Consider the following 12950-nt stretch of genomic DNA (forward strand, 5'->3'; position numbering starts at 1 on the left):
TACCGACTATATTCCTCTAATGGACTTGGGGTTGAGAAAGATTTCTTGCTGTGCAGATGTTCTAGCATGCTGTGGTTGGGACGTCACCCTGTTGGTTGATGCCAGCTCGCCCAATACTGTGTTGGTAGGAGTTTCCTTTGACACATTTTCTTATGAGGACTTTCAGAAGATCCATTATGAATCCTCTGCCGGAAAGGAAACCAAAGCCATCAAACGGGGCAGCCAGTTCCGCCAATTTGAATGGAGTAAGATGCATCTAGTAGGCTCCAGGAAACCTACTGGGGGCAAGCCTGGAGACACCTATATGGGCTATGCTGGTATGGAAGTGATGGATACATCCCACATCAGATTGCTCTTTACTCACGCCGCTGTGCATTTATGACATCTGTCCATCATTATCTCCAGCTGATACCTGAAATCCCAGGATGTGGAAAGGATGGTGGCTGCGACTACACCAATTTATCCTCATGTGGCCAGGGATCTTCGACAGATGTTTGAGGTGCAGATCAGCAAAAGTGCATTGCAGCTTGTCGACATTGGGGTTGACGACTTCTGAAAAGGTGAAGGAAGACATGGTAAGAATTATGAGATGAAGGAGCGGATGAAGGAAAGGTTGGAGGGTTCTTATAGGGAATTGCGATCTAGCCCACACTTCCATTGACCCTGACCCACTCTTCACGACCACCGCATGCCTATTATTCCTTGCATTGTTCTACTCCACTGATCGTGACCACCGCGTGTTTACACTTCCACCCACTGTTCTGGCTCATCGATTGTGTCCACCGCTTCTATCAAATTTCCGCACCCTGATCATCACTTCCATATCAGGTCATCATCAATCACGTTGTAGAGACTCGATCCTGGGTAGCCTCACAATGGCACATATTGCAACGTAGGTCGAGTCTACAGTATCATGCATGTACGCGACATTCGCGCGACGCGCGCAACTTAGGCGACACTTCCGCGACATAGGCGACACTTCCGCAACTTGCGCGCCGCTTTAGGCGAACTTTCCCGCGCCTAAGCGCTATAGGGCGCCTGACTTCCCACTGTGTTTTCCCATGTCCAACCAAGTTCCCAGGTATGCATTTCTCCATTTATCATTTATTTCAACATCGTACCATGTTTATTTTCACTTGGTACACATTTTTCATTACACATTTTTTACTGGAGACAACACACATTACCACGGACCACCATCATCATAGACAGTCACCATCTCCGAGTTTTTATTATGTTTTGAATAAATCATCGCAAGCCCTAGTAGCAGTAGCTCTAGTGGCCATATCCGCATCAGTTGTCTTATCAGCATCTCAGTACACGTCTTAAACATCTCACTATCGCTCGCATACCGCTTTCACCCCAGTTCCGCTTTTCGACGCGCGGACTTTCCCGTGCTTCGCGCGCCTATAGCGCCTTTGTTCCCCGCGCTTTCGCCTTATCACGCGCTTTGCGCATTCCCCCTAGAGTTGACCAGTGGATATTTGCTTTCTCCGCTTCCCCTAAGGGACAAACATATCGCACTCATATTTTCCTCCCTTCAACAATTATATCAGCTGCACCCTCAGCTGAGTTGAAGATCCTTCACCGGTATACTGGTGTACAGGAATCCCGAAAGGAGATGAACGATAGTTAGAGTTATATAAACAGGACATAAAATAAGAATCAGATCGGATCTGTGGACCGGACGACAGATATATCCATCACATCTAGATCAGATCTGAGATCCAGATCTTCGGATCTGTATCCAGGTATATGGTATATGACAGTTCTTCTGATCTCTGAATTCAGGATTACTTCACCAAGTTGAAGATTTGAATGACTGCCTATCACTCAGGTCCACTAGATGGTTAGGGTGGGTCACCTTAGACCTGCTGGATCTCAGCTTGCTTTGCCATTTTCAAGGCTTCCTTCATAATTTTGCTAATTCTTCAATTCCTCAACACATTTTAAACAAGACAGGCAATAATCATGTCAGATCTTGATCTTGATCCACTACCTTCTCCAACCACTCTGAACCAGTGCAGGATCAAGCAAGATATAGAACTGGATGATGCAATACAATCATCCCTACAAGCATCCAGTAAAACATCCTTGTCCAAGAGCCTACTATCATGGTGCATAGGAGGCATTGAGGTTGTAGAGGAGGACCTGGATTGCCTGAGATATCCAAGGGAAAGGATCTGTAGCACTGTCATGAATGCATATACTCTTCTTGTACCTAACAGATATGACAGTTTGAAGAAAGCAGGATGTGTAATCATCAGTTCACTGGTCTCCCACATGATACGCAAAAAAAACTTCATGTGGAGCAACAACCCTGGATAACATTGTTTCTGTAGTTAGTATATGCTTCCAACTGGGGTTTATAAACTTAATCTTGCCAGTCCCTTTGACCCAGACAATCAAATGTAGAATGCTTGCCTGCAAGCATTGGGTTTTTCCTCTGTGTGGAGGAAGCCCCTCTCACTGGGTCCTAGGTTGGGTGGACTGGTCAATCCATAAAATAGGTTTCTTTGATAGCCTGGGAATCCGTCCTGCCTGGGCTCAAAAGGTCAGTAGAATGTTTAATTGATGTACAATATGTGGGCATCTGAAGTCATGATTTTTCTATCAGGATTTGGTGCATGCAGCTGCTGGCCTGGAATACTAGCTAAAACATGAAACCTATCCAGAGATTAAATCACTGGAACAAAGATTCAAAGACTGGCCAGTCCACCATCACACCTCACTGGCTGATCAAAAACAAAAAGACACCTGGTCTTGTGGTCTATTCATCATGATGGCAATGGATGGTCTCTCAAACCTGGATTTCTCATGTGTACTCTGATCCAATGTGACCCTACAAAGAAATCTGCATTGAAAGCCATTGAGAAAGTCAAGTAAGTCTGAAGGGTCAACTATATTCTAGACGAATTTGCTGACATGGGAGCCTTAGGATGGTCATGGTGTATACCCGTTCTAAAAAACCCAAAATTCCCTCATCCTTGAATCATTCTGAATCATCAATATCTAATGATACACCCATGAGCAATTTGGTCTTGGAGACCCCTAGAAGTGAAGAGGTTCAAAAACTTCTGGAGATCATATTAAATGCCAAAAATCTGGTGGTCATTTGTGGTATGATTAAGTCCACCTCTTGAAAGTTTCATGCTCAAGAAATCCTATTGCATCCAACTCTTTCTGCAGGTCCAGGTGTATCTGTTCCTGTTGCTATCAGATCTTCATGCCAGTCCCTATCGGATCCTTTTAATTTACTGCATCCTATAATATGGCAGGTATGATACAAGGCTCTACATGTCTTTAAGAGTATCTCACACATCATTGCATCTGTAGGACCAGGCACAGTCATCTTTGGTATTTCAGACCCTGAAAAATATCGATGCCATGGAAAAGACCGCTGGAGTGTTATTCTTTGGACTTCCAACGTCATCTCAGATAGGTCAACCATGATTGTCCAAGATGCATTCCATTGCTGGGGACATCTGGATCAGATGTCTTGCACTGTTGGGCGCCACATGGTGCAATCAGCCACTTTTCTGAATTAATCTGCTTCCGAGGGCTACCTATATGCACCACCTGCAAACTTTACAACACCCATGGACACCATGGGCATCATGCGTCCAAATATTGTGGTTGTGAAGAGGAAAAACCAGATTTGAATAATATTCTAGCTCAGGACAAGAATCTTGTGGATGTGGTCCTGGCTGTGGGAGTTCATCCTATCCCTCACTCCAACTATTCTACCATCATCAAACAATTTGCCCAAGCAGCACAGTCCAGAGCTCAGATAGGGGTTCCCTCAACCATTCTGATGGACCAGGATATGCCTACTCTGGAGAAGGCTGGAATCCAAGATCTGTTTCAAGTTTCTTTGGTGCTGGATCTGTAAGACTTTTTTGGACACATTGTTGTTGCTGCCCATCAGGATGCTGTCCATAATCCTGCTAGTAACACCATGGTGATATCAAGGAAGCCAGAGCTTATGGACTTCTCAATGAAGCAAGATGATGAAGAGGGTGGAGGTGGTGGAGGTGGAGGGTGGTGTCATATCCCGTATTCCAGACCTTCGTCCGATGATGTTCCCACGCCTTCCGGACGCCTTCCGGATGCACATCCGGACCTCCATACCCTTATCCATGACTCCATACTCTTATCCATGCCTTCAGTCCTCCAGTCCACTATCGGTTTGGATCCGTACACCTTCGTACATCCATATATCAATACCTTCGGACCTCCGCAGCTAAGCCTGCTCCATCCACCCTTAGTCCTATCGGATCCGAGCTCATTCCATCTCGGACTCTACCTTCCCTAGACTATCGGTCTATATCCATGATCCATATCCTAGTCTCGTATTCACCTAGATCTCTGGATCCGCTCATCCGGTATCCAGACGCTTCATCCGATATCTCTAGACCTCCGGATCCGACATATACTCATATCTGAGGCCCAAACCTTAAATCAGCATCTATCTCCTTATGGTAATCCCCTTGACTCCAGACTTCGGTTATCTCAGTTTCCGTCTTGCTTATTGATCCTTGTACTCTGTTCATATCCGAGTTCATTTACTTATGTTCTGTTCATACTTACTAATATGTTTCCACATGCTCGTACATAGCATTTGTGTTCAGCTTACCGATCCTCTCAGATCCCTTCCAGTATATAAAGATCTGTACAACTCCTGTAAAGTTTCCTTAGTTCGAATATCATCTTAGACTTTGCTCTATCACATTAGACTTCACTCATTCTTGTCTCGGACTTTGGTCCATCTGAGTTCTGCCTTTCCATCAAGGCCTAGGGATGGATTCCCTAGGCCAGAAATCCGGACCTTCAGATTTGTCCCCTATGTCTCAGTTCTGAAGTCTAGGGATTGATTCCCTAGACTGAAGTTTTGCCTTTCTGGCACTTCCTGTCTTTCCGAGACTTCTGTCTAAACCCCGTCTATCCGACTCTACCATAGTGTAGTCTACCTCTGTTTGTTTCTACTCTGGACCTTGTCCATAGTAGCCTTTCCCCTCCTCTCCTAATCCTGTCCGCTCCTCCGGTCCTTGTAAACCTTCGGACGTCGTAACCTTCGGACGTCGTAACCTTCGGACGTCGTAACCTTCGGACGTCGTAACCTTCGGACGTCGTAACCTTCGGACGACATACTTTTCGGACATCTTAACCTTTGGACCTCCGGATGTCCCATCCTTCAGACCACTCCTCCTATCCTATCCTGCTTTGGACTCTGTCCCTTGCAGCTTATCCTCTATGTGTTTCTATCTAGGGAACTTACCTTGGGAAGTCTTACCTTCAGATCTAATACAGTGGATGAAACTCCTTTGGAGTTTCCTATACTCCTCCGGAATTCTCTTGCACTCATCCGGAAGTCCTCTAGCACTCTACTAGAGTAGCCAGCCTCCGGAAGTCCTTTGGACTTCGTCGGATTCCATCTGGACTTCATTCTGAAATTAAGGGCACGTACTTGGGTAAGGGGCACAGCGCACGAGCTGAGGCCAAGCCCTTCGGATCCATTAACCCTTGAGCTACAGTCTTAACAGGTGGAGGTCATAGCTGTGATCATTATTGCTAGCGCTGAGGCCTTGGTATTCCCTGTTTTGTAGCCATGCAGCTGAGAGTAATTCATTTTACCTTAGTATTTTGTCATTTTTAACCAGTCTATAGTATTTAAGTATCGATGTATCTTTTATCAATCATGATCAAGGTCTTAATGGTCAAGATAGTTCTTGGATTACAATGATCATGACTAGATTTGGCTTGGAGGTTTGAGTTGAAAAGTCATCATCTTGAAATAAAGCCTGGCTTAGCTTGAGTTCAACTTGAACTCATCTTAAAGTTACTGCAAATATTGATTGACAAGTAATAAATTATACCTGTCAATCAACCATGGGAGTCACCTGATCTTAGCAGATATTCTGTCATTTGCTATGGTTTTTATGGCCTGTCAAGACCAATACTCTCTAAGCCACCTCTTATCACAGTGCTTGAAGTTTGTATGTACCATGGTGGTGGAAGTGCCTTTGACATGTGGAACTTCATCAGAAGCCATTTCAGCAATCATCTCTGCAATTCTAGAAGCTAAGAACCTGATCACTATATGTAGTAAGTTTGACTCTCTTGTATATTGAAGCATTCATCTTAAACCACAAGAAATGTAGGAGCAGGAGTGTCAGTATCAGCAGGAATTCCTGATTTCCGTTCTTCAAAAGGACTGTTTACTACTGGAGCACTGAGCCAGGATTTGCTGGATACAAGTGTTTGGAAGGTGCCAAATTTTCTGTTGTCCACTTATTATTATCATCAAATCATTAATTTCATGTCCTCTTGTTCAGACAACTGTAAAGGCTGCATCTCTATGCAAAACACTGGCACAATTGCATCAAAAATGTTCTGAAGCATCTCTCACTCCTTTTCATCTGGCTCTTAAAATGTTGGATGAAAAAGGTGGACTGCACCGGGTCTATACTCAAAACATTGACCTGCTGAAATCAAAGGCAGGTCTATCCTTTGATGTGCCTCAGACACAGAGTTCTGAAGAGACACCCCAATGCATTCCTTTGCATGGCACATTGGAGACACTGGCATGCATCAAGTGCTGCTACCAGTCACTATTGCACTTGCATGCTGAAACTCTAGCAACTAGTTGCTTACTACTATGTCCAGCCTGTGAGCAGATTGAATAACAGTGCCAGATGACCCACAAGTGTCCCCATATATCAGGAACATTGATTCCAACCATAGTCCTTATGGTCAGACACACCCAGCTGTAGATCACCTAGCACAATGTATCACCCATGATGCTAATGGAGATGATGGAAAAGTGAAAGCAGATGTTTTACTAGTTGCTGGCACCAGTCTCAAAATTCCAGGCATCATTGCTGCAGTTCACAAGTTTGCTCAAGTGGTCCATGCTCAGGAGTCAAAAGGTGGATATAGATCAATTTATCTAGATGAGAAATCACTCTCATCAAAATGGAACAGGTTTTTTGATGCTTGGGTATCAGGTGACTTGCAGATCTTTGCTCAATGTTTAATAAGATCCTTCAGCCATAAATTTGACCAGTCCATAGATGATGCCCAAGACTCTACAAGTATAACCATCTTGGCAGAAGATCTTCCATCTGAAGCTGCATCCTTCTTGAAAGGCAAGGATAATATTCTGCTACATATCAAGCATCCATTTCACATACCTGCTCTATGAAAGAGTGAGATCCAGCTCTGACTTACTATTCTACCTCATCTCCAAGATCATACATTCTATGTCAATTTTTAGATAACTGGACTATTTTTCACAGGATTTGAAATGCTAGTATATGAATGAATCTGGAGTTATATGCACAATCATATTCAATACATGCTAACATCTGAGTCATTACCCTCCTCATCAGCTTCCTCTCCACTCCCATCATAATCAAATAATGAATCCATTTCAGACTCTGCAGTACTATCATCCTTCTGGTCAAACAGTGAGTTTGTTTCAGAGGCACTGCCATCATGGGTGTTGCTATTGCTGTTGGTGTTATACTCCAGGTCTGCACTGTGCTTTTTGTTGGTTCTATTGCTGGCACTTGTCACTGGACCTGTTGTCTTATGTGGTGAAGATTATGAAAGAATGAGTGATGTGTGAAGTTATGTGATTTGAAGATAACATACCTTGATCTGCCTGATTGGTGGTTTTCTAGCACAGCTTGGCCTTTAGAGATCTCCTATCAACTTGAGGTTTTCTTTGTTCTGGTTTTTTCCTCTTTGAATCCCATCCCTGCATATTCATAATGGTTATATGAAAATCTTGTGGCCTCCTGATGACAGCTGGCCTCTTGACGGTCCTTTTTCTGCCTCCAATTTTTTGTATCTGGTAGAAACATGGATTGGTCACTATCTTGATACTGTCTTGACCAGAAGCTAGGGTCCAAGTGGAGCCAGGACTTTTTGCAGTAGGCTTGTTGGTATCAGGAAGACATTGGAGGTTGGAAAACAGTATATCTAGATGTTCATGCAGATGCTCCAGCTGGGCTTCAGATAGTTCAGAGCACATTTCATGATAGTGTGCAATGTAACCCTCTGTCCAATCAATCTTCCACTTTGATGACTGTGGAGGGGCTGTGTCTTTATGAGTGAAAAAATGTGGTGCATCTCTGCACAAATGAGAGGTGGAGGTGCCCAGGTTTGTCTCCCTCCAGTCCAGCACTGCAGGCCTGGAATTTAATGGAGATGATCCATTGATTCACCCTATCCAAGGACCAGCAGACCATAGCTTCCTGGAGATTATCACAGATCCTGGGATTGATAGTGATAGCATCCATAAAATCATTGGTGGTCTGTGCTCCACCTAGCTGCAACCAAAACTCCCTTGTGAACCTCAGCATTGTCTTCTTTGATGATGATTTGTTGTGCATCATAAAGAAAGAGCATGCCATTACAGTCCCTAATCCTTTCAACATCCAGACTTTGAAAAGACTGCCTCAGATGGAGATTCATCACAATAGGGGTAGAAGTCAAAGACCATAGAAGATGACACACGATGCTAGTTTGGATGCCGTAGTTGAGGGGTTTTTCACTTTCAATGATTTTTGAGCATGTCTCAAGCCTTCTAGTCTGCTGTTCATCAGGCCAAACCAAACCTTAGAAGGAATCCAAAGAATAGGTTGAGACTTCATAAAAGCTTCAGCCTGGTCATTGTGTGTGAGAGAGATGAAAGGTAAAGCTGATGGCTGAAGACTCACCTGATCTTTCAAATAGGGAAGCACCTTCAAAGCAGCTTGTCTAATCATCCTATACCCATCTCTACACCCATAAGCCCTCCGGGAAGAACCACCACTGTATATTTCATGCATCAATCCACATTCTTTAAGATATGCCTCTGTAAGATGGTAGGCATTTCTGTCAGAGATTAACTTGGGTTGGTTGTTGTTGGGTCTGATGGCCTTCATAACATAACTGGTAAGCTAAACGGAAGCAGATTTGGCTAGGTCTTGCATAAGCCAGCAGCATTTCTGCCTGAATGCCTCCATACCTCCCCAAAGTGTTTGTGTGATGAATAACACCTTTTTAAATCCTCCTTTCTGAAAAGAAGCCTTTAAAGCATTAAGCCTCCACAGACCCACAAACTGACCAGTGGGATTGAAGCTGATCCCCACATCCAAGTTCAGTCCTCCATTATTCCTGTCCATCATGTGGTCCTAGTCCAAATTTGTGAAGTTGACCTTTAAAGCTTCATAAAAAGAGTTGTATCTGTCAATCTGGCCATTCTTTGTCTACAGTTTGATGCCCTTGCCTTCCAAGACAAAGAAGAAGAATCCATAAGGGGCCAGCATTGCCTGATCTCTGACCCGGGTCCTCATGCTTCTTTGAATCCTTTCAAATGCTACTCCAGAGACAGGGATGGCCTTGGGTCTATGGCTTCCAGACTGACCAGAGCCACCTTTTCTTGATTTATATCTGATCTCATGCACAGTGGTATTCATATAAGGTAGAGAAGAGTTAGGTGCCTCCTGAGATATGGAAGGCAGGACCACTTCATTCCAGAATAAATCAATAACATCAACAGGAATCCTAGTGGTCTTCAAAGATGAGTTGGAACGGTTATAAATCATCTGGAGAAAGAACAGCAGGAGATTAGAGGTGTGATTTGCTGTGCTCAGCACTCCAAATGGCACATGAGGTATGGAGCTCAAAGGGACTGACTTGGTTCACCACTCCTCTCTTTGAGCACCATCTGGATCCTAGTTTTCTGCACTTTGAGGAACAAGAATGTCCACATATATGTCATTGTGCTTGTGGATGGGAGTTTACTAATCAATTACTGGAGCCAAGTAGATTCCTAAACTGAGGGCCGGACAAAAATCTGGAGTAACCCAGATGTAGCTGTTAATGTCCACTGAGATGGTGATTTCTTCAGGAATATCCATGTCTCTAGGTCCAATATGATCCTCTAGCCTCCAATGAGATGGGCTTCATAAACAAAGAGAGAGTTTCATACACTCCACTTTGCTCTGAAGCCAGGTGGCTGACATCTAGCAGTATCTCAGATGCAGCCATGATCCTAACATCACTTTACTCTTCTTTCATCAGGAAACATAGAGCTTCTAGACAGGCTGTGACCTTCTGCTCTCCAGTGACTAACCTGCCAGCTGGGATCATATGTTTCAGATACCCCAATGCTCATCATGGAATCTAGAGTATCCATTGCAGGGCCTAACCAGAACATCTGAGAGAAGCTAGGGAGAATCCTATAACCATAATCTCTGAAGAGCATGGCAGATCCTAGTTCACTGATCCAAGTATTCTGGGATGAATACCATATCTCTCCAGCATCCATCACAGGCTGCATAGATTCCAAGGTAGGTCCATCCCAATATTGATCAAATTTGGCATCAAATGGCCTTCATCTGGATGGCATGGTAGTGATGTCACGGAGGTGAGTGCCAGTGGTCAATGATTGATAATCCAAGAGCTGCTTCATATTTGGTATCATTTGATTGCTGAGGATCAGATTTGTAGTGAGATTGTTGTCTTCAGGATCTAGATCTTGAGCTTCATCATCCTTGCTTCTACTACTCTCTGGTATTAGACTGATAGCTGCCTTGCTTTCTGTGGTTTGACCTAGTTTTGGTCTACAGTTAGGGCAGTTGTATAGCATGGTGGCAAGCTGAGTAATGATGGCCTGGTGACCATGTACCATCTGCTGAGCTTCTTCCAATCTGATGGTCAAGGCTTCCTAAGAGATGTGATCCACCGGATCCCAATTATCTAGTAGAACATCACCAAGATATAGATAATGGCTCCACTGGCATCTGCAGCTGAGTTTCACCATCTCCAACATTCTAAGATGGATAGTGTGTGCACAAGGTATGGTTGGAAGCTGCAGTCTCCCATCAAGATGGTGGCTCAGCCCTTGCTTCAGAAAATGCTTCAATATGGTACATGAGATTGGATCACAATCACAATTTGATGTCTGTGGCAAGTGGGATCCAGAGTCTTCATGAACATGTATAGCAGTAACATCTCCATAGGGCCAGCCATACAGCATGGCTAGCCTCTTCCAATATGCTGGACCATGTCATTTCTCTCAGTTGCTCTGTGAACTGATTCCAGGTTGAGTTGTGGAAGTTGTATAGTGACCTAGAATGTGAGCACTTTGCCTGTGGTAGTCAAAGATGACCACATAGTAATGTTGGGATATAGCCAAGATGAAGCTAACCTGAGCTGCAGGATGTTTCTGAGAAGAAGGCAGGAAGTGTCTTTGCTGAAAAGTTTGGATCTCATCCATGTTTGGCATCCTATCCACATTGTTGACCAGTAGAGGAGCTATAGCTGCCATATCAGCATATCTCAGAGGACCTTACCCATATTTAGGATACCACTTAGCCATTAGAAATAGATTCAGAACTGCAGCTCCAATGTGCATCTGGGGATTTAATGTATGAAGCTGTTCTAGGGCAGGAAGCCATAGGGTGGGGCGTGCCAGGTTGAGTATGAGATCAACAGTTACTATAGCATCTAGTCAGAGAGGTTTGTAGTTTAACATTTTCAACACTGTTCACCTGGTGATTTAATATCATCTTGAACTTCTGGAATTGTGGCTGGATCATCAGCCTAGGGAGATCTGATCCTTGAAGGACCATGTTCTTCTGAGCTTCCAGGTTGATAATTATCAGCTGGACTATCATCATCTGATTGTGACAGTAGATCTTCTGTTTCAGACAATAATCCATGTCTTTGAACATATTCCTCCAGGACGTCAGATAAATCATCATATATCAGATGATGCTGTCTGACTCTAGCATCAGAACCATCCATATCTTCTAAACATTCCTCAGAGGATGACATGATGGAAACTCCTTTGTTATGGCCTGTATCAGACAGCATTTCTAAGCTGTCCTCTGATGATAGCTGCAACTGAAGCCATGAGCTTTGAATGACAGATGAACCATGAGGCAAGTCCTCTGATTCAGAAGATAGCTGCATGTCTACCCATGTTGAAGTATGCTGTATTGAACATGATGGGGATGCAGGCATAATAGCTGTTGAGACTGATGAATTAATTCTTGGTGTATTAAATAAGATCCTACCTGGTGGCAATTCAAGCTAATCTGCAACTTGGTATAGAATTGAAGGAGGTGGATGAAACATACAGCAAAGTTTGGTGTTTAGAATTTGATCTGGATGTGACCCAGACAGGCTTCTATAAATAGTTTGACTATATTTGTATATTCTGGAATGACACGTATTATATACTCTCAAAATCTAACTCTGTGTCCAGTGTATCAGAAGTTGTTTTAGAATGGCAGAGCTGTCTAAAGGCATGACACAAAAGAAATTCAATGACTTACCCACCACAAGAGCAATCAGTGAGTCCATTTTTGTGCTTTGAATATTTTGCTCTGATCCCAAGAAAACAATTCAGTTAATTCTATTGTATTAGATGAAGGAGTGAAGTCAGAAATTGAATATAAAGTTGGACAAAGGCATGTTTTTCTGAAGGAATGCTGATTATTGAATCAGTGGAGGAGTCTTTTTGATCTAATTTTGATTGAGTGTAGTGTTTCAGTATATGCCCCCAAGAAAGGAAGGAGAGGATTAGATGACAATGATTTATGGTATGGAATCATTGAGTGTTTCCATGTGGACAAACATCCAAAAGCTTCACAGGTCTGTCTGTATCAACTCACTATATCACCATTATCATTTATCCTTGAATCCATGGTCTCTTTTTTCACAGCCTTTCTGGGTCAAAATACGCTGGTATTGGTCCAAAGATCTAGAAGAAGATTCTTTCAAATCAGCTTCTCAATTAGATTCCACTTTCTTTCCATGGGCACCCATGAGCTCTTGCAGTCAGATCTCACTCAATGGTCAGAAGCCTCAATATGAGCTGGTAAGAAACTCTTTGCCTTTTCATCTATCAATCTAAAACCATTGCCTGCACTTTAAGACATTATTAAAGT

The 12950-nt window shown here is 43.4% G+C and overlaps 2 protein-coding genes across 2 annotated transcripts; one reads left to right on the top strand and one right to left on the bottom strand.

The window, feature by feature from the left end:
• Positions 1–2817: 2817 nt before the first annotated feature.
• DFJ58DRAFT_723350 (uncharacterized protein) lies at positions 2818–4315 on the top strand (the record flags this gene model as incomplete). Its single annotated transcript, XM_041384992.1, has 6 exons — positions 2818–2882; positions 2939–3120; positions 3190–3278; positions 3337–3442; positions 3675–3877; positions 3929–4315. 6 exons carry the CDS (start codon positions 2818–2820, stop codon positions 4313–4315), a joined length of 1032 nt encoding a protein of 343 aa, XP_041248395.1.
• Positions 4316–7026: 2711 nt separating this feature from the next.
• Positions 7027–8038, bottom strand: DFJ58DRAFT_837778 (uncharacterized protein; the record flags this gene model as incomplete). Its single annotated transcript, XM_041392406.1, has 5 exons — positions 7027–7165; positions 7231–7260; positions 7358–7583; positions 7657–7681; positions 7718–8038. 5 exons carry the CDS (start codon positions 8036–8038, stop codon positions 7027–7029), a joined length of 741 nt encoding a protein of 246 aa, XP_041248396.1.
• Between the last annotated feature and the right edge of the window lie 4912 nt (positions 8039–12950).

This window comes from Suillus subalutaceus (assembly GCF_016647625.1).
Source record: "Suillus subalutaceus strain FC151 chromosome Unknown DFJ58scaffold_13, whole genome shotgun sequence".
NCBI classification, from domain to species: domain Eukaryota; kingdom Fungi; phylum Basidiomycota; class Agaricomycetes; order Boletales; family Suillaceae; genus Suillus; species Suillus subalutaceus.